The sequence below is a fragment of the Gadus morhua genome, chromosome 19, assembly GCF_902167405.1.
Source record: "Gadus morhua chromosome 19, gadMor3.0, whole genome shotgun sequence".
Lineage (NCBI taxonomy): Eukaryota > Metazoa > Chordata > Actinopteri > Gadiformes > Gadidae > Gadus > Gadus morhua.
This window is the reverse complement of record NC_044066.1, coordinates 8285593-8307967: the sequence shown is the minus strand read 5'-3', so window position 1 is coordinate 8307967 and position 22375 is coordinate 8285593. Positions and strand designations below refer to the sequence as shown.

Below are 22375 nucleotides of genomic sequence, written 5' to 3'. Positions count from 1 at the left end.
TAATGATTTACGGCCCCCGAAAGGTGTTTCCATGAGCATGCTGAAGCACATTTTGATCACCTCAGCAAAGCCGGGTTCTCCAAAAGGGAAAGGAACCCGGCATCCCTTCTGGGAACAGGGACATGGGAGGGACATGTTTGGGAGCGATGGTCTGGCTGGGGTAGTCGGAGGTCCACATCATGAGGCAGCATCGAACACGAGTGCTTTTTTGTGTCCTTAAACAGACCTATTGTGCACTTGTGTGGAATATTTTGCATCGCCAGCTTCCCGTGAGGCTGTTGAAATGAGACGAGCCAAACCATGGATCGAAGTGTTCCCTTCTAAGATGTTGGACCATTTCCCCCTCTTTGGTGTATTCTACCCTATAAAGCTACAACGTTGGGCGTATCCGTTTTCCCACAGTGATGCAATTCACCACTTTAGAAAATTCCTATAAACCCTCTTTTTAAATGTGTGGACGGTGATTATTTTGGTGGTGTCAGGCTATTTGTTATGCTGCCTGCCAAAAAAAAATTATTTGAAGAAGGTGTTTTCTATGCTCAGTCGATGCCTCTTTCTGACGTAAACCGAAGCCAGCATACAAAGGAACTGTAATCACGACAGGCCAACATAAGCATTGAGCAAAGATAATACACACCAGTGCAATGCAAGTGACAAGTCTACCTGAAAATGGGAGAGACGCAAAGTGCACCTTTTTATTTTTTGAACTGTAGAATAATTGGAGAGGGGATGGAAGACAGCTAGACAACCCCCATCCAGACGAACTGCCGCTGGCTTGTGTCTGTGTTTGGAAAGACCTTTTCCCCCTTCCTGAAGAGGGAAAAAAGGTTCAGGAGCCTCCTGAACCTAACCTCATTGTTTTTTTCCATAAAGCAATGAAGCAATCACTATTGAAAATGCATTGAAAAAACCCTGAGGCCCTTTTTTAATTGTCTTCTCTGCATCCTAAATAGGAAAACCAAACCATTCACCCGAATCTCGTGTCTGCTATGTGAGAAAGCGAAGGCAGAATAAAACGGATTTGGTCTGATAGAATAACGTAATACTGTAATAATCCTATATAGGATGGATGAGCTGCTGTGATAACGCTGTTTAACTGCCAGTCAAAAGGATTCTGTTCAGTAGAAGGGATTTTTTTTCCAAATCAGAACGCCAGACCGCAGCAAGGATATATCTGCAGTTTGGTATGAAATCCCAAATATGCTCCCACAGATCCATCCAATATTAGATTTCTGCTGCCGACATCAGTGTTTCCTGCAGTGTTTGGGGAAATTACAGTGATGCATCTACCGTGTGTGCTTTTTAGGAAACTGGAAGGCTTTTTTCCGATTCCTACAGTTGTGTGTATTAGGTCTTATCTAGTCTATTGGGACCAAAGCGTCTGCTGCTAAATAATTAAACCTAAATATATTTATCGGATATGTATTATGCATGCATTGTTTCAGGGCATCTAGATGGATTAAAACATGCTTAGTAACCTAGCGGTTGGCCCAACCCCTTGTCATTGCTACTTAACCCACATAACCTCCTGTGGCGGTAATTAGATTTGAAGAGATTCATAAAGCCAGCGTTGCCATTCTCCTCTCTCCGCTAGCGAACCGCACTTGTTGTTGCGCTCCATTTGTACCAGCTAGCTAGCTGACTGGCTGGCTGGTGGGTCGGTTTCCCCGGTAACCATGGCAATAAAATCCCCATTCCCTGAGCGTTGATTGTGAGCAAGTCAGGCATATCTGCAGAGTTCGCCCTAGTGCCCGGGCCTTGCAATGGCTCAATCCAATGGTTCTTTTGTGTGGAGACGCTCCATTGTTCACAGTCGCCACCTTGTTAAAATAAGTGGTGCAGGGTGCTCTGTGTCCCGAACAGGCCTGGGCAGACCCGCAGACATGGGGGGTCCTGCATTCACTCGTTTGTTCAATCGGTTTTTGTGCTATGAGACTGATTAAATGGATAAATTAATCATAGATTCGTAGACATTTTTTTTTTTTTTTTTTTTACAATAGTTTGATTGTTATTCAAATCCGGTACAACTTAAATCATTCAAATCTTGTGTTTCAAATACATTTGGTTAACTTTAAGTTAAGCTTGAGGCTTTATCTAGAATTGTTTACTATCGTTTTAGAACTATAGTTCCAACTTTTTTTCGAATGCGAGTCAGACCTCCGGTCATTGCTGCTTGTCTTTTATAAATGCCATCCTGTTCAATTAGTGTCAAGATGGTCATTTTTGTTTTGGTCTCCTACAGAACACTGCTGTGACGGTCGCTCCGGGCCTCACCATCCCCACACCTCAGTGACAACCACCTCGGGCCTTTAAATGAACCCATACTCGCTCGCTGAAGCCATGACAGACAAGTAAGTGGCTCCTCTTGAGTGTTTATGTGTTGGTGTTGTGTATTTTCTTTCTTCTTCCAGCCCCCTACTTCTGACAGAAAGCCCCCACTGTACTCGCCCACTTCTGTCCCGCGTGAAGTAAGAAGATGATGGCGGTCGGAAAACAAATGTTTCTGTTGTCTTCCTCGGCGATCGCCCTGCTCTGTGTGTGTGTGTGTGTGTGCGTGTGCGTGCGCGCCATGGGGGGAGTCAGGTTTTCTGATAGTGGCAGAGAAAGCCAAGCTTGGCCGGGGGTTGGTGGGGGGGTTGGTACGAACACTTTGTCGCTCCCAAGATGTCTTCCAGTCGCACCAAGGGCTGATTAGCATTCCGGTTTGCAGTGCTGGAATGTTGGATCTTCTGCTGCTACACACCGGTTGTTTTTTTTACCGGCCCATAAGATGTTTTAGAAGCCGACGCCAACCAAACCAGCCACACCTCGTTTCTATTCCTCCTTTGTGACTTTCTGGTTCTTATCTCAATGTGTCTTGATTCGGTTTACTTGTTATTTTTTAATCATGGGGGATGTATCTTCTGGTGGTTTTGTGAAGCCCTGCTTCCAGCTCAGTTTTCTATTTGTCCTTCTAATGGCACTGTCCATGCCGTGCAACGTTGGCAATGGACACATTTGAAAAGCTTTTTGGTTAATAGTTGACCTGCGCTGTTACTGATATTGTGTGTGTGTGTGTGTGTGTGTGTGTGTGTGTGTGTGTGTGTGTGTGTGTGTGTGTGTGTGTGTGTGTGTGTGTGTGTGTGTGTGTGTGTGTGTGTGTGTGTGTGTGTGTGTGTGTGTGTATTTATATATATGTATATATACATACATGTTCTTCACCATGGGATGTGTGCGTGAGCAGCAGGTGTATCCTGTGCATTTGCCCCTTGCCCGTCAGGCCACGGCAGCGCGCCCTTTCGGTGCGCTGCCTTGCCCAATGATTAGCCAGCCCGCGCCGTGCCAGCGAGGCCTACTGTGTATACAACACATACCAGCGCCGCCCGACGCACCTGTTCACCCTCTCTGGAGCGAGGGACGCTGCTGAAAGGCGAGCGCTGGCCTCCCTCCGCCCCGCCACAGTGGGGGATATTACATGACAACACGGGGCTCAGGGCGGTGTATTTTTATGAACCCCTGCTCAAAGCCAGCAAAGACCAGCAGACCGCTTCTTTAAGGGGTTCATAGAGGTTTTCCTACACGGAACAATTTTCCTTGCTTGCCGCGATCGTTTTTTGTGTGCGTGGGAATGTTTCAATTGTTGCCCCCGAACCCAAGCCCGTTTTGTATTCGGAGCGCTGTGTGGATTCGTGGCAGTTTCTATGTAAGTAATGATGCTGTTGACAAGGCGTACCCCCCCCCCCCCCCCATTGCCGCTGTGGTATCCTAGCAACTGGGACGGGGGTAGAGATGGGGGGGGGGGGGTGAGAGGGTTGTCAGAGTTTGGGGTAGAGAGGGGGGTTAATTTGTGCGTTGCTTGCACTAGTCCAAGTTTTAGCGGGGGAGGTTGGTGAGGGGGGGAGAGCGATGGAGAAGAATGATAAATGTTATTTTGTAAGGAAGTGAGGGAGAAGTTGAAGGACCCCCCCCCCCCCCCAAACCCACCAGTGACAGCAAACAAAGCCCCCCTCGCCATGTGACTACTTGAGATTCATACAGAGCAAGGAGCCGGCTCCGCTCCCCACATATCTTCGTTCTTGTGCACACATCGCGGGCCCCATTCTCCCCCACCCCTGCCCCGGCCGCATTACTAAATATATAATGTTCCCTCCGGTCGTACCTCTGGACTACACTGTGTTCTATCCCAGATACAAAGTCCAAACAGCGCCTTGTTCGAGAGATGCCTTTAAAATGTTCAGCCTTCTAGGTTACAGCGTACACTAAGCCGTTCTTTTGCAATCCTTTATTCAGTAAAAAAAAATGTCCGATACACTGGGTGTGTTCAAACACGGATATTGGCCCCATCCCTCTCCCTGCTGCAGGAGACTTAATCTTGGGGTCGCGAGGGGGTTGAATGACCCTTACCGGAATGGCCAGCAGTCCCAGTGATGAGTCGTCCCCCCCCCCCCCCCCCTTCCCAGTATGCATCCGGCCACTTAGTGTATCCGTGTCAGCCGCCCATAGCTCTGCATGTCTGCTGTATCCATGTCAGCCATCGGGGTGCCCCCACCCCCATGCCACCCCCACCCCATAGCCCCATATAGCCCCAGCCCCTCTAGTCACCAACAACCCCCCCCCCCCCCCCCCCTTATACCTGTCAGTCCGGCGCAACTGATCCATTTCCAATTGGAAAGTGTCCACTTGAGCTTTGGACTGAGCTCCTGTAGCCCAACATAATCTATTATCCATTAAAAGACAGCTCTGGGCTCTGGGCTCCCGGCGGCCGGGCATGGCAGGGGCGGGATTTACAGCAAACTGTTTGGAATCGCACGGCCTCATCCGACGAGAACAAAGTCTGACAAACTGTTAATCGGACATCTGTTGCCCTTCCTACTGCGGCCGGCATCGTTCAGCGGACACTTGGTAAATCAAGGCCGACAAGAGTTCTGTACCCCCCCACCCCCTCATGTCCGTATGTCCGCCATCGGCACTGGGGACCTGGATTGTCATTGTGTTTGTTGTGGTTGGTGAGGTTGAGGAAGGAGGGGGTGTGTTTGAGGAAGGAAAGAGCCAATACCCTTGACACCTTTGTCCTTCCCCATCAGTCATCGGTCTGAAAGTCTGTCCACCCCGTGACATCGGCACTTCCTCTGCCCTCCTAACCACCACGCCCTGTCCGATGTGTCACTATAGGGTGAGGCGTGGAGGTCACTTCCAAACCCCCAAACCCCAGCCCATGCGGGACGCCTAACTCAATAGAGACATCTGATGTGCTGCTGTCAGCTGGGTTGGGGGATGGGGAGGGGGCTTGTGTGGGAGGGTCACTATACCACAAAAATGCTATACGGGCTGTCAACGTTTTTGGGTATTTTTTGCGAGAGTTAAAAAGAGTGTCAGTCAGAGCGTTTCCTGAAGGATGTCGTCGGGGTGGACGGCGACCTATGACCTTTGGGTCGTCAATCTTAGGGCGCAGTCTTGTTGGCAGTGTTTCGTTGTTCCTTTTGAAAGGACGACAGGAGGAAGCGAGTTGTCTTAATGTGCATGTCTACGTGTTGTCCATTTGTGTGCGTGTTGGGTCCGAGATGGGGTCGCAGTGGGCTCCTCTCCGTTGGGTCTTTGTGTGGCTGACTGTGATAGAGTGGCTTCAGGATGTAATCAGCAGACATGCCTCTTGACCTTGAGTTGAATAAACTGTATCGCAGGTCATGGGAAGCCTAAAAAACACATTGTCAAGTGTTGTTAATTTCACTCAGTAGACACTTCACTCAGACTTATAACTGAGGGAGTGAGAACAAATAATTGTTACAAACGCAATTGTAGTGACTGCGAAAAGGAACTAAAAGTGCCTCACAACCAAGTTTCCAAATAAGTGTAGTTGTAGTAGGAGGAGGGGCAATGGGAATCCAAACACTTCCAAACCTTCCATTGACATTAGCTTAAAACGCCCTATTTACAAACCCACACTTCAGTTTACTTACTCCATTACATCGCACAAGAACGAGGACAGATGCATGTTTTTCAAGAGTTTTCTATTTTAATTACTAGCTCTCAACTGTGATTGGGTGAATCAACTCATGACATCGTTAGTTCTTTGTTACAGTGGAAACGGGAATGGGGAAGGGGTGGCTTGTACAGAGATGTACCTCACCAGGGATATGCTAATGCAACGTTGTGTTTGAGTTGATTTTGGTGACCTGGATATTGGCTGTCTGGCAGATTGTTTTCCTGTCAGTGGAGAATGGTGATGCTTAAAATGGGGTCCCAACGTACAGTCTGTCAGTTGGCCGGCTTTTTATGCTCATAAATAATGCATATTAGGTACAACTGTTAAGTTACAGCCAGCCTTCTGTTCTTTCTGTGCCATAACTTTGCAATAGGGTATTGACGTATTGTGTGCTTTTTTTTTTTTGTGAATGTATGGTGGATTTTATATTCCTATTTCTATAGATGTATATATTTTCACATACAAAACCATTCCACAAAGTTTAAAGCCACCAATGGTCACAAATTATATAGATTAGTGTGTCCATTTGTGGTTTTAAACTGTGTGGAATGGTTTCTTTCAATGCCAATTCAAGTCTTTTCTTTCTGCTAACGGTGACTACTGCCAGTCCTCCATAGAGTCAGTACGCTCATAAAGGGGGGGAATTAATGCAGTCTTCACCGTTTATATTCTTTAATTTCAGCAAAGGGGGAACCCTCTTAAGGCTTGACTTTATAAAAGTTGACCGACTGCAAGTGAGAATGAATGGGAACCCAGCCATCTGTTGCTATGGCAATAAGAGGATTCCCTCTAATGTTTAATCCTGTTTCCTTTACAATGAAAGACATATTGTACGCCCGTTGGAACCTGATACTGCACAACCCTTTCCTGTTTTCTTCGAACTGCCGGGATAAGTGAAGATGGTCATGGGAACAAACTTCATAAGCGCTTATTAAAAATTCCTCTACTAAGCAGTGACTCACTTTGGACAACCTAGTATTATATCGTGTTTTTTTTTTTAATTAGAAAATGGTATACGACGTTAACGGAAAGTTCCAGGCCTCCAGTGTCAGTCAACTCGTGTGATTCGAGACCTCTCCCCCCCACCCCCCCCCCACCAGCTTGGAGGAACTGCTTGTTCCCTCGTAACGACCTGCTGGAAGATCACGGTGTCCACACCAGGGTGTTGGTGTGGTTGGGGGGGGTGCTCGAAGGACATTCTGTCAGATGCCATTAAGATGGCAGCCATTATGTCGGCATTGGTTTGGAAAGGGCACGTGAAACCCTTGGATTAAGTTGGTTCGATTTCCGAAAAGATATGTTGGTTTTGCAATAAGTGTCTTATAACTGGGTGTGCGTGTGTATGGGTGATCTGGTGTGTGTCTGTGTCATGCAATGTGAACTGTGATTTGTTTATGGTGAGCTTGCCCTAACCATGTTCTTGTGACTTCTGTCTGCAACACACACACACACTCACTCACACACATGCACTCGCATATCTTGTCTGACCTCTCCGTCTCTCTTCCCTCCTATCTCTCCCCCCTCCCCCCCCAACCCACGTAGCCTGAGGATTTTATAATTGTCTCCAGAGGAAACGCGCCGTGACTTGGTAAGGACCCGCAGGTCAGACCTCCTCCGCCTGCTGCCTGCTCGCATGCGACCACAGTAATGCTGCATGCTTGCACGGTGCTCCTGCCACGCCAATGCTACTCCCTTTTTATTCATTTCTCTATTTTATTATCCCCGATTATGTTGGCACACCTGGGCTTTTGCTGCTGGAACTAAATGATTATGATTGGTGGGCATGTCGGGTGTGATTTCCCTTCTTTTGGTTTTGGCTTTTGTTGACGAGTAATCTGATCAATTTATGATTTTGCACAGTTTCTTTTTAATCCTGGTTTTCCCTTGAGTTCTTCTCGTTTACACTTGCTAAAGGTGACTTTTATGAACTGTAAATGATGTCTTCATGATTGAAATCGAATCAATGCTCAAATGTTTTTCACTTGCTGCTTTTTTGGTTGTCTTTTCTTGTCATGATGTAAGGCTTTACCATTGACCGTCTCCATCAACATCTCATTGGTTTAATCAGGTCTGAAGTGGTTCCCATTAGAATGATGTACCAATCCTTCTTCCCTAACAAGGTCAACAGGAATCCAAACTATTTGTAGATCTCATTACAGGGGTTGCCAACGTGGTGTTCCACTATCCCACACAGTAAACAGGCAAAATCAGTGTTTTCCATGCAAGTGTTAGTATGTGTGTCTGCCAAAAGGAGGGCAACCCAGTTGAAGTGTTGTGGCAGCCAGTGTGTGATGGGCCGAGTTCTCACACACCGAGCCCCACACCCCGGCTCCCCCCCCCCCCCCAACGCTCTGGTTTTGTCCCCGCTTCCCAAATTCACCACCATGAAATTGGTGCCTGCCAGGAGCAGTTTGGGAGAGAAAGGGGAACCCCAAAAAAAAGCGTTCCTTAATGGCACGCTTGTGAGAATATATAGCACGGGGGATCATTTAAAGTCGCTGAGGGGTGGCAAATGGTTGCTATTGTCGTCGGAACATCTACCTGTTTATCTTTCGAGTGTTCACAGCACGCCCTATAAATAAAGCTTACAGCGTTCAGGTTTTATTTGTTGCCGTATTACCCGTGACCAATGGAGGAAAAACATAACAATCTGGTGCTGTGAGCCCCCCCCCCCTGCCAGCACCTGGTCCTTGACTTGTTGCCTTTCAGGAGATTACCAGCCGTTTCTCTTTCATTTAGCCACAGCGGACCACACGGCATTCCACATGCTTTCTGGGGAGGAACTCGGAGCCCTAAAATAGCCGGCCGAGTGTACGTAGCAATGGCGCTTTAATGTCACGCTGTAGCTTGAAGGAAACTGCATTAAGTGCACGGCTCACCCCACTGGTAACAAGTCCCCACTGGTCGTTCAATGTTTCCTTTTTCTTTTATAGGACTATATACGAGCGCCATAATAAAATGAGTTTGATACGTTCTAAAAATTGCTAAAGTACTATGGTTATGGTAAAGGACTGTGGCTGGCTATGTCCAGTTTTAATGGGTATTTCCAGTTTATATATCGGAGAGTATATGCATTTTCTTTGGGCGGCACATTATGTAATCATGTAATTAGTTCTTACAAAAGAGAGCAGTCTCTATTGTGTGTTTGTTATTCCCATGAGGCTTGACGGTTTCCCCTGAGGCTTGGCCGTCACATCAGTTCCCAGATCAGATCTCAATAGTAAAAATTCCCAAACGTGGGAATGTCTAATCAAGAGTAGCAGGACACCGTAAAGTTTTTAAATTGGGGCCTACTGGAGCACATTGACATCCAGGACTTGGGGGCCACACACAGTACCGCACCCCGCTTCAAGCGCCGTTTATTTGTGCTTATGTTTATGGGATTATTTTTATTTTCTACCTCTCTCAAGGCCATGTGATCGAGAGGGAAAGGCTGTGTTGTGATTTTCTCAAAAGCTCCCCGTCGCGGGCACTAAATATACCCTTTACAGGAGCGGACCCGTCATTTGCCTGTTTGCTGTGGCTGGCTGAGGTTCCCTCTGTTAGCCAGACTTGGCCCCCTGAGAAACCCAGTGATTATAGAGCCCGGCTCCCCTCTCACGGCCCCTGTGTTGTGTTGGTTTGCCGTCGCACACGCTAGCCCTCTCCATCATAGTCTGACCGTCGGTTGTCACTGGTAGTGCTGGGGCTGTTTAGGATTTACACTAAGTAAAATAAACATGCATGGCCAAAAAAAGTTAGCAGAGCTTAATATATTTTGGCTATAGTCCTGGTTCAGTGATTTTTTTTTTTTTTTTTTTTTTCATTCAACTGGAGTCCATGTAACTTGTACAGTACTTCATCGCTGTTGCAGAGTGCCTCACAGACTCACATTTTATGACCCCTTTCACAAACCCCAAAGAAAATCTAAAGGACCAAACCGTGAAATATTTGACCTAATCTGGATTTGTATCGATGGTTAGGATTGAAATTGGTGTTGAATTGACGCATATTAAATTTAATATTGCTAAACTCCATAGTTGTTTTTCTGTAATTGTATTAATGACTTCAAAGGGGTGTGTGTGTCTGTGTGACTGTGTGTGTGTGCAGCTGTTGACTCAACAGGATTTCTCTTTCTTTAGCTGTCAACATGTGGTTTTGCAGTAATCACCAAAACGTGACGTCTGACTTTTATTTTTGATCTCGTGCAGAAATATGAGATTATCCTAATATCGTTTTCAACACTCTCGACACGCAGACACATTAACTTCATAAATCCTTTGTATCCAGACTGTTTTCATGTACCCTGTCATTCCTATTTTAGATCTTACACTGTATATCTTTCGTTTCTTTATTTGATATCCTCTACAGTTGGGTTTAGAGGAAATGAACCAGAGGCAGGGTGAAGGATTCAGTGTATTCTCTTAACATCCACATTACACCATGACACATAACTAGGATGTTAAACTGACTCTGTGGGTGTAATGGGGACATAAAACGGGAGACATCTGGTGAGGAAAAAACTGGCGGTTAGCCTAATGCTTAACGTATGATCCATCATAAGACGGATACAGCTGGCAATATTTTATTTTAAGCTTTTTAGTATTATTATTATCATCACTGTCCGACATTTAAGAGGGGATTCAAACCAGTCATTTTTGCTCTGAACTCATGTAGCCAGCATGTGACATCCTATGCGTGTCTGTCACATCTGTAGCCAAATGTCCCCTCAGCTAATGCTAGCCCTGGAAGAGACATCTGTCCCCAACACAGAGCTATTCAGCCGGACTCTGACGGCTCTCTGTATTGTGACACACACACACACACACACACACACACACACACACACACACACACACACACACACACACACACACACACACACACACACACACACACACACACACACACACACACACACACACACACACACACACCGCCTATGACTCCAGATGAGGGTGCCTGGGTATGGGGAGGGAGTGAGAGCTGTATCTACTGGCTGACCTGCTGAGTCCCTGTTCAGTGTGTGTGGAAACAGCTGGTCATTCTCCCCGTGTAGTTGGCAGGGCTCTGCTTCCTCCAATTAGATTGAGAAATTTTTAAGGACAACAGTCACTGTTACTTTATAATTACGAACGCAGGAACTCCCTTCACTTGTGTAACATCAATGGGTCAAAAAAAGTCACATTAAGGGTTTCTACCGTGGACTGAACTGGAGATCTTGCAGGGGGAAAAGGAAGTGGACGACTCAGTCATCAGGCGTGGTTTTATTTTGGGTGTTGGCTTGACCAAACACACATGAACCATATGTGTTATATTTTCCAAACCATATACTATATGTGATGAGCTGTTAGTCGGATGTGAAGTCCTTTTCATAGAGATTTGTTATTATGTGTGATAGGCCTACGTTGACCGTGACTAGTGAGCACCAGCAACCATAGTAACCTAAAATTCAAGGTAAAATCCAACATCACTTACCTCCCTTTAAACATGTGATTTGATATCCAGCGTTATTTTGATTAGCATTTGACTTACTATTCGTGTATACGAAGTCACACCGAAACACAGACGCTCTCTCTCACACACTCACACAAACACTCGGACTCAGAATCTCCCCTTACAAGCCTCTCCCCCCCCCCCCCCCCCCCCCCGCCCCTCCCCCGCCCTCCATCCCTCGTCCAGGCGCCCTGCCAGCGTCTGTGCCCGGTTAGCCGCGCTAGTGCTGGGAGCTCCAGGGCCCCCGAGCAGGTGTCGGCCTCCCGGCCCGGCCAGAGGAGCTCAGAGTAGGGGGGCAGCACAAAGGGCTCAAAGAGACGTGCCAGCACGGTTACCGTCTTTAATGTCCCAGGCCCTGTGGGCCGGCCACTCCACCGCGTCGGAGCGCCGGGCTGGCCGCCAGGGGCCCTTTACGCATGCCGCTGTAACCCTGCTCTGTTCTGCTCTTTAAGGGTTCAAGAGGAGATGGTAAGACACGTCCACAAGCGGTTTAATGGTTTGGCTTTGTTGCTGCTTTGTTGCCCCGAAGTTTTTAACATTCGGGGATTCAGACAGGGTTTCTTTGACGCCCACACCGGCGGGCTATATTGTGGCCATATGCCTAACATATGCTGTGATATGTAGGAGGTGTGTGTTTGTGTGCGTGTGCACATGGGGGATCTTTTCCTTTTGGCGCACGCTCCTATCTACATCTCCTTTGGCCTTTTGTGGTCTCTTTAAAGCGCTGCCCTGTGCTCCGGGCTTGGCTTGCGGCTAAGCTGGCCTGGCATTTAAGATTGGCAAGCCTGGAAGAGAACGGGACGGGAGGGACAGCGAGAGAAGTGATGTCTTTCCATTCCTTTTCATTCTCATTCTTCCCTCCTCGTCTCTGTCCATTGTCCCCCTCACTGTGTTGCGGGGATGATGCGGATGAGGGGAGGGGAGGGAGGGGAGGGAGAGAGAAAGGGAGGGTGGGTAAGAAGAGAGTGCAGAATTCCCTTGTTGCCGGGGTAACAATGGCTTCTTATGTAGCTGACCTGCTTCTTTTTTGAAGGGGGTAAAAGGCCGGCAAGAGTTGTAAAGTTGCTCTTGCATTCAGTTGGCCCTGCTCTGGATTTCCTCACAAAAAATACTGTTGGTTCGATTCAAATTTTAAATAGTTAATAAAATAAAAGTAAAATTCAGTTGATAATAATCATAAGGTATTTTACCATTTCGTTTTTTACATCTGATCCTAGTATTGTCGGAGAGCGATCAGGATTCACCCAGGAGGGTATATCCCCCTAGTTCTCTCTTTTTTTCAACCAATCAATATTCAATTTGCATTTTTTTTCTCCTCTCCCCTCCGGTTGTGGCATCGTTGTTATCGATCTGTCTGACGGGATGTATGATAATGAAGCGTTGCATGCTGGGCTATCTCATTACGAGGACCCGCTCTATAATGGTGTCACTGGGTCACCCAGTCGGTAGGCCACGGTGATTTATGCGGTCTTTTAATTCAGGAGGACGGTTTATGTTATCCATGTGGCGACACCAAAAGCGAAAACGCTGACGAATAGGCTGTGTGTAACCAAAACCTGTTTTGTGGAATGCTGTGGTTAGTGGAACACGACTCCTTGCAGATGAAAAGGATAGCAATGATTTAGATGAGTTGTTCTTTATAGAGAGCATCACACCAAGTTCTCTTCTCATTATTTTAAAATAATGAGTGTTTTGTGATAATTATTTTTTTGAAGATTGATCTTGCGCCGTGTGTGCGTCTGGCCCAGGCCCCGTAGTAAGATGTGGGTTGTTCGGCAATACCAGTAAAACCTGTTCAAGCACTCGTATCGTTTTCCCATACCGATGTCGGAGGTGAGAACCACACTTGCCTGCTGGCACAAAGGCTGCACCTTACTTTTACTGTGACACCACTACAAAAAATGCACCGTCCTAGTACACAATTCCACAAAGAACTTAAGTTCACTCATAATCTCACGTGAATTGACTGATGAGGGAAAGAGAGGGAGGAGCAGAGATGGACAGGGCTTTTCTCAGAGCACCTCCCTCTTCCCAACCCTTTCTTCACATGGGAGGAAAAGCATCCTTACAATTGCATTAGGCCACCTAATAACCTTCATGTTGTTTTCCTAATGGCATTTATGTCTACATAACGACGTTAAACCAAGCATACGGAAAAAGCCACCTGGACAGAGTCAATGTTACAATGAAATTTCCTCTCCACGGTCTTGAAACAGACCGAGAGGTTTTTGTTTTGGTATACGGCTTTGCAGACTGTCTGCCCTATACATATGAGGAGATTTTGAGCGGGTTTTGGTATTCGGCTTAGCAGACTGTCTGCCCTACACACATGTGGTGCATAGCGAAGCTAGGGAGGGAGACGGAGATTTAAATATTTTACACCGTTACACTTTGGCTGAAAGGTCTGCTGCCATTTTGGGGCTTATTTTGTTGCTGACCACAAAACAAGGACATTTTTGTGTGGGAGGACCCAGTCAATGTTTAAGTCCAAATCCCCCCCCGAATATTTTGTTTATCCACATGAATGCTTTGGCTGGACAAAGCATGATTTTATGTGTTCTAGTTGTAGAACAGCTTTGTTATATCTTTTCATAAATTGTATTTTGTTTAATATGTTGGCAGAGAATTTAAATCCATAAATATGTGCTAAATAACACACCATAACCCCTGTCTGTGATGTATAATTCAGGTTATAGAGTTATAGATGACTCCTAGTTCTCTGGTTGGCTGTGATATGCTGTCCTCAGTACAGCTTATCTGTGAGGTGAGAACTGTCGATAGCCAGGAGATGCTGCTACGAAACGTTCCGTCCATTGACTCATGGGCTGGAACGCCGCATCTGATAAGACCTAGTTGACATCAGCTCTGTCACCACCGTGACGAGGAGATGGAAGGCTGTTCTCCTGATATGCCCGCCTCTGCGCTTCAGTCCTTTCTGATGTCGACCTCACGTTGGTGTCTTTAAAGATCATACTTTATTACCTTCTTCGCTACGTGTCACAGGAGATGCCTATTAGTCACCGGTTCAAAAGGGTATATCTGCATTCCGACGTGTTTGTTGTTGCTTTCTGTGAACGAATACCGGAAAGCCAGAGCATCTTGCTGTTATCATCTGTTCAGGTCAGTTCTTTTGTTAGTCAAATGCACAACATAAAAGGCAAGCAGTCAAAGCAGTTTTTTTTTGCATTGTTAAGCTCTCCTTAACAATGCAAAAAATGAAAAGTAGTGCAAGAGTAAATAGAGCAGCAACAAATAATTTAAATAAAACTAGAATAAATGTATTCTAGTTTTAGTAGGGCTTATTAGGGATCTTAGGGTTAAGAGTTCAAGAGTCTTGTGGTGCTCGGAAAGAAGCTGTTCTTGAGCCTGGTGTTTCGTGTCCTGGTGCTCTGCTACCGTCTTCCTGACGGTAGCAGAGTGAACCGTTTCTGGCTAGGGTGGCTTTGGTCTGTGGTCTGACTTAACCTACAGTGGTTCTTCATCGGGTCTTGTTCTTTCTCAAAGTCTTTCTCAGAAGAATCGCTTCTTCTGAGTAATCCCCCCCCCCCCATTTTTAATTACTTAAATCGAGAACAACACAGTCTTTGTTTCCCTAAGCTTTCCCGCCGTTCTGCAGCGCTGTGTTTGAGGTTACCTGGCTGAACAACTGTTCAGGTTGTGTGTAGCGTTTGTGTGTTTGTGCTGCAGGGTGTGTCCATTTGCATCGCATGTCCACCGGGAGGGTATTTGTGGAGGTCTTAACGAGGGCGGGAGCTGAGTCACGCGCATGAATTATTTTGATTAGGATCAGCTGGTGGTTTTAAGGTTACCTATTAAAGACCTTGAATTGTTTTGACGCAGGGGGGCGGTTTAATATTTCAACCGTGATACGTTCTCCGCCTTAGCCTGTGTTTTGCTTGTTTTTTTTGCAACGCTTTTATGATTTTTTTTTTTTTAGTACCGCTCATGACCGGCTCAACTATCCGGGTAAAGAAATGTGAAAACAAAGCTCTTAGGTGTCCATCCGCACGCTTTCATCTGATGAGACCCACGATTAAGGCCTCAACCGGCGGCCCACACAATCAAAAGAAAGGAAGAGAATCCTGTCACGTGTCCTGTTGGTGTTCACGGCGTGTGCTTGTGTGTGTGTTGCAGAGGGAACCTGACGGTGCCCAGGTTAGCAGAGTCCAACATGGGCCTGGGAGTGCTGGGCGTGTTCCTGGGCCTCCTTCTGGAGGTCTCCAGCCACGGGCCCCACAGCGGGCCCCGCACCACCTGGAAGCACCAAGGTAACCCACAACAACCTTTTACCGTCGTTCTCTTGGCTCGTCTGTTTGTTTCGTGTCTTCCAGTAAGGCTTCTTTGGGCTCTAAGGAGAGCGCTTTAGGGCTTTTCAAACTGTGTGGTCACAGCGTAGCGACTGCCTCCATTTTTGAAGTATAGGCGCAAAGGAATGTTGCTGGGAGTAATAGTGGTTTGGTCGTTGTTTAGGCATTACTTTTTTTAATTATTAGTCGATGTGTGGAGAAATTGTTGTGTCTGAAACTGCCACAGCTGTTATAATGCGAGACATGGCTGAACAAAGATTTGATGAGCTTCGGGTACTGATTGCACATTTATTTAGGATTTGACATTACTATAACTCTCGAGTCCCCTAAAATAAATGTTTTAGGTCAATTTTTTTAAGATGTAGTTAGAATATATAATTGTAACTAGGTAATAACTTAAATCATCTTAATTTTAACAATATATACAAAATGCCAAATCAAATTTACCCTCAAATGTCTGGATTGTGGCTCATCAACCACTTAACACAGGCTGAACTATAAACGTGTATGCTTGTATTATTGTGACATTTTTCATTGGGCAGAATATCTTCTATATTCCCTGAGACGATACTCCTCTTCCTGCTTGAAACTTTGAACACCAAGTCTTTGTTTTCTTGTAAGCAGCAACTTAAGTAGCTCCACTGAATCTTTCACACAGACACACCCTCACACACCCTCTCTTTCACCCTCTCTGGAGGGAAGCGTCTTTTCCTCTCTCTCGCTCATTCACTGAGGCGTTCGGGGCAGGTGTTTGGTTTTGGTCGACATGCCGTTTCTGTTGAGGCGCAACCTGAGCTGCTTTGCACCTGGTGGCAAGACACACACACATACTGAGAGACACATACACAAACACACACACATACACAGAGACGGACACGCACACACGTACACTGTTCTCGATGAGGCCTTGGATAGTATACATAGTAACACACAGGGGTAACTAAAGATACACTCACTCGCAAGAATGCCCAACTCCTCCATAAGCATAGCTAACAAGGAGCTAAATTTGGATCTCTGGACACAAGATTACAAAACCAAGAATTATCCAAAACTGATAAATGTGTTGGCATACAATAATAAGTCTTTCCTAGTATGTTTTATCTGTATAATATGCATATAATAATCCTTACTATTTATTTTTTAAACCAAAGATTGTATTATTTTACAAATACTATCAGGGCTGTTTTAACTCGATTGTCTTAATGTTATGTCTGAAGCTGTAAATAATCCAAGATTTAAATCAAGCAACAGGTCTATCCCTCAGACATAGATTCACATTTTGTAAATCGTGTCTCCAAGGTGACCCGTCAACACCGTTTTCTAACACCGGCGTACTGCTTCAGGCGTCGTTCATAATATAATCCCACCCCCTCCCCTCTGGTGCCCTCAGACGTGGACCTGTTGGAGTTCTCCGAGCCGGGGGTCTTCAACTACTCCACTCTGCTGCTGAGCGAGACGAGGGACGCGCTGTACGTCGGCGCCCGGGAGGCCATCTTTGAGCTGAGCAAGAGGAACGTGACGGTCCGCAACAACAAGGTACGGCCACGAATGATGCAGCCAATACGCCAAAAGATGAAACGGATGATAAAGATGATAAATACATGATACATTCTTTGTAATAATTATGATCACATGTTGAACCTTGAGTGTTTTGGGACGGGAGGGTGTGATTGATGTACTGTGGTTGTCCACCTCCCCAGGTCCAGTGGAAGGTTGCGGATACGCCTATGAGCATGTGCACGCTGAAGGGGAAATCTAAAGAGGTGAGCGCTGAACTCTCTGAAAGGGTTCTTCCCGTCGTTGTGTTCTTCGATCGGTTCTGAGAACTGATTATGACTCATTCTTTTTTAAATGGTGGAAAACAAGTTGGCACAGGGATGTAATAATTATAGGCTGAATGTGTGAATTGAGCCCCTTCCCAGTTGGTAGTCGAGAGCCTTTCCGAAATAGAAAACTTAAGTATGTGTTGATTGTAAGAGTATTGTAACAAAAGGGAGGTACAGCCTGGCCGGAATTGTTTCTATGTAGAATATATCAGTTTGAGGACGTGATTTCATCACTGATGACCTTATTAAAATCACCATTGATCAGCGATCAGTGACTACAGAAAGGTCTCGGCCATTTCAAGCTCCGAGCTTAATGAAACATTACACACTGTGACTCTAATAGTGTTAATGATGGCATGAATAATGACGATCATTGCTCTCTGTCTGCAGAAGGACTGCCTGAACTACATCCGGGTGCTGCAGGTGCTGAACGAGGAGCACCTGTACGTGTGTGGGACGCACGCCTTCCAACCACAGTGTGACTATCTGGTAAGCTACCGGTCATTTAGTAATGGTTTTAGCACAGCGTTTATCCCCAGTACCCCAGTAGTATCTGGCTCATGGATGCATAATGCTGATGTTGGGGATTGAACTCGGTACCTTTTAGCTGGGTGTCAAACACCATAGCAGGTGTATTATCCTGCCCCCCATCGTCCCCTATCGGAGTTTGAATCAACAGTCCTTCCTAAAACATCACAAATGTCGCTTTGGATTAAAGGGTCTGGCAAACGCCCTAAATGTAAAATCTAAAGATGTTACGTGACGTTATAATGCTGTAAAAAAAACGCTAAAATGTCAGGCTAAACAACTGTTGTGTTTCTGCACTTTGTGTCTTCCACAGTCGATCAAAGACTTTGTGCTGGAGGGCCGGGCGGAGGACGGCCGGGGGAAGTGTGCGTTCGACCCGTCGCACAGCGTCACCACCGTCATGGTTGGTGAGTAAACAGAATGAAACAGGGTCACAAAGAGGTTCTTTGGTCATCCGCCCTGTCCCCTCCATACTATTACGGTAATCCCAGATAATAAAATAATTTGGGAGAGTTTTTAGGAAATCCCTCGCAGTCTGGGCTTTTTCACCAAAGCCCTGATATATTCAGGTCGACAAAGACAAAACAACTCAACCAAGGTGGCTTTTTCCAAAAAACGATGATATATGACATAAGAATAATGCTATGTATTAATATCTTATACTGGTAGGAACTATTACCTTTTCAGAAAATGTAAATGTCCGTCAGCCAACACTTTAAAGTGAATTGTGGTAATCGTTTTAATTTTTAAGCAGATAGTTTACAAGGTCATCTTACTACAGGTAGCTTGTGGGGATTGGGGTTCGAACCCACAACCTTTCGGCTGGAAGTCGACTAGCCTATCTACTAGCCCTGGTCCTTATTAATACTCAACACAACCTTGATTATCCCAGATGGCGAGCTCTACTCCGGCACGGTGTATAACTTCCTGGGCAGTGAACCCATCATCTCGCGGTACTCCCCTCAGCAGGCCCTGCTGCGCACAGAGTACTCCACGTCATGGCTCAATGGTGAGTCAGCGTCACATGACCCCGTGCCACCCTACGCAGCCAATCAAAACTCCTTTCCATTTTGGCAAGAAACATGACATTGGCATTAAGGCAGGGCTCTCCACCTGTCCTTTCTTATTAATATATTGTGTGTATTTAATATTTTGTATAGATTCATAATAAAATAATATTTCATAGTATTTCATATTTTGTTTATCTTTAATTAATCTAGTTGAGTAATTTGCCTTCCTTGCACCTAAATGCTGTAAAGCCCTTAACCTACTACTGTGAAAGATGATACAATTCTAAAGTCTTTTATTCAGTGTATTAGTCACAAAGTCACGTCCGCAGCCGTACCATTGTGTGTACGGGATGATTTAATGCTACCTTTACGGAAGTGCTGAGTCACAACCCCCAAACGGAGTCACAGCCCCTCTCCCCCCTCCCCCCCAGAGCCCAGCTTCGTGTTCGCGGACGTGATCCGGGAGGGCGGGGGTCCTGCCGGGGAGGACGACAAGATCTACTACTTCTTCACCGAGGTGTCCGTGGAGTACGAGTTCTTCGGCAAGCTCTTCATCCCCCGGGTGGCTCGCGTCTGCAAGGTCGGTGGCCGGGCGCGTCAGCGTGCACGTCACTGTGCACGTCACTGTGCACGTCACCCACGTCCTGCGTCACGCCCCCCCCCCCTCCCCTCCCCTGGCTTTATATACCTCTTTGTTTGTGGGGATGGGGGTGTCTGTGTGTCATGTTTCTCTGTGTTTGTGTGTTTGAGTGTCGTTTTTTTCTGTGTAATTTGTGTATTTTGTGTGTGTGTGTGTGTGTCGCTTGTGTTTCTGTTTTGTGTATTGTGTGCCTGCATGCGGTTATCCTTCATCAAACTACTTATTTTAGGAACGTAGAGGAATGACTCATGAGAGCAGAGATTCCGAAGAATAGATAAGCAACTACCGAGAAGCCAGCCGCAACCCCATTTAAATAATCCACCATCATATCAGGCGTTGGGAAGACGCTTTCAACCAATGCGTCTTACAATACCGCGAGTGCGTACATTCCTAGCATGGGTGGGCCCTGTTGGAATCCAGCTCCTTAGGGGTGGGGGTCTTGACCCTGGCGGCAGAGCTAATGCCCTACATGTGAGGCTTGGCAGGACCACACACCATATACACTCGTACTCCCACTCCACACACACTGTCACTGTTTGATCATATCGTGAACATTTTTGCCCGAAACATGTCCCTAAACAAAGCGAGGGCCTACACTAGTCCGCAGATCTATCAATGTCACTGCGTGCTTTTGCTGAAGCATACCACGAATGGGAAATTAAAGTCAATGTGGTTTTTAGTTCCTTATTCCAGATAACTCGTCTTTCCTTCAACCTCTTTGATCTCTTGCTCCCCTATTTATATCTCTCTCTCCCTCAATCGCTCTAGCTCGCTCTCTTAACTCCACCCACCAGCCAAATTAACAACTTTGTTGCATTGTTTATTTAAAAAATGTGTTTGTTTTCACTATATTGGCTTTTTTTAGATTGTATTATGCTTGGCTTAACTGTAAGGCGACCTTGAGAGTGTTTGAAAGGTGCCCTGAAATAAAACGTCTCAATATTATTATTATTCCTCCCTCTGCCCGAATTCGATGAGCATTTGACCAATAATAATAATAATAATAATAATAATAATAATAATAATAATAATCATTGAATTTATATAGCGCTTTTCAAGTCCCCAAAGCGCTTTACATTGAAGGGGGGGCCCTCACTAACCACCACCAGTGTGTAGTAAAGTCTGTGAACGCCCCCCACCTATAGGGAGACCTGGGCGGTCAGCGCACGCTGCAGAAGAAGTGGACGTCCTTCCTGAAGGCCAAGCTGGTGTGCTCCATGCCCGAGCTCAACTTCGTGTTCAACGTGGTGCACGACGTGTTCGTCCTGGAGGCGGAGGACTGGCGCAACACGCTCATCTACGCCGTCTTCACATCCCAGTGGTCAGTAGGGTTATATTTATGATTTTTATAATTATTACCATTATTTTTCTGCCTCGGCTTCTACCTCTTATGTTTTATTAAGAATTTTAGTGGTGTTTTAACTGTAATATGAGTTATTATTCATGTGACATCATTATTAAATGAACATGTATCAACACTACATTCAGCTAGCCTTGGCCTTGTTCCCTTGTTTTAGAATAAAAACATAATGCATCTTGTATCATATGTACAGCTCACACTCCCTTGATGTACTGTATTGCTGTTTTTGTATCAACAAAACAGTGTCTTCATTTTGTTGATGGATGTTTTAATTTCCTTTTATGAAACATGTTCATTTCCCATCCAGGGTTTTTACACTAAGGGTATTTCCATCTGTGTATCAGAGAGACACACATAGACACAGAGACAGACAGACAGACAGACAGACAGACACACCCTATCCAACTAGTCGAGGGGAGGGGTGAGGACGGCTAAAGGAAATTAATGCCCGGCCATGAGGTTATTAAATGGCATATTGAGGATTCAGACAGCTCTTAAAAGGACTCATGGAATTGAATCTGCATGCTCTAAGTAGTGCTTTGGGAATACACTAGAGATGCCTTGTATTACCGAAACTCATCGACCGTATTCCTAATGCCTAACTGCCATGGTGACATAACAGGATGCCTCCTCACAATAGTTGGATACCATATTTATTCTAAAACATATAAAGAGAAAGAAAATAATTGATAAAAATATTAAATATATCTCTTAAAATGGAATACAAAATATGCTAATTAATACATTATTTTTTATGCATAGAAAACAATAAATGCATAAAAGAATAAATTCATTAAAATAATATTACTTTTTCCCCCACACTTTTTCTCTCCTACTAAACCCATTCCTTATCCTCTACCTTTCTCTCTCCCTTTCTGTCTCTCCCTCCTCCCACCACCAGGGGCAACGTGGGCCTTTCGGCCGTGTGTGTGTACAACATGGCGCTGGTGGACGAGGTGTTCTCCAAGGGGAAGTACATGCAGAAGGCCACCGTGGAGCAGTCCCACACCAAGTGGGTCCGCTACAACGGCATCACCCCGTCGCCACGGCCCGGAGCGGTAAGAGGACCTCTCTTTATAGCCTTACCCCCCCCCCCCCCCCAAAAAGTCTCCACAGCTAACTTATGGGCTTGTTGACCGTGACGTCACAATCACCTCCATTTTGGATGCACCGGAATGTTGGTTTTTGTCTTGGTAGTAGGAATGGTTTTTTTTCATTCATCGAGAAATGTGTGTTCATTATGGGAGGACACAGTTGTTTTTTAAAC

At 45.8% G+C, this 22375-nt stretch overlaps 1 protein-coding gene across 5 annotated transcripts in view; it reads left to right on the top strand.

Moving 5' to 3' along the window:
* The window catches only part of sema4d (sema domain, immunoglobulin domain (Ig), transmembrane domain (TM) and short cytoplasmic domain, (semaphorin) 4D), a 34379-nt gene that overhangs the window by 5601 nt on the left and 6403 nt on the right, over window positions 1-22375 (top strand). For 2 of the 5 annotated variants that reach the window (XM_030342290.1, XM_030342292.1), the window contains exons 2-12: window positions 2243-2351; window positions 7505-7550; window positions 15572-15705; window positions 17135-17280; window positions 17445-17507; window positions 17961-18059; window positions 18412-18505; window positions 18991-19107; window positions 19540-19688; window positions 20894-21069; window positions 22010-22166. In XM_030342290.1, coding sequence (XP_030198150.1) covers window positions 15609-15705; window positions 17135-17280; window positions 17445-17507; window positions 17961-18059; window positions 18412-18505; window positions 18991-19107; window positions 19540-19688; window positions 20894-21069; window positions 22010-22166 — 1098 coding nt within the window. In that variant the 5' untranslated portion in view covers window positions 2243-2351; window positions 7505-7550; window positions 15572-15608. Of the gene's footprint in view, window positions 1-2242; window positions 2352-7504; window positions 7565-15571; window positions 15706-17134; window positions 17281-17444; window positions 17508-17960; window positions 18060-18411; window positions 18506-18990; window positions 19108-19539; window positions 19689-20893; window positions 21070-22009; window positions 22167-22375 lie in introns of all 5 variants that reach the window. The other 3 variants (XM_030342288.1, XM_030342289.1, XM_030342291.1) reach the window with 2 other exon arrangements.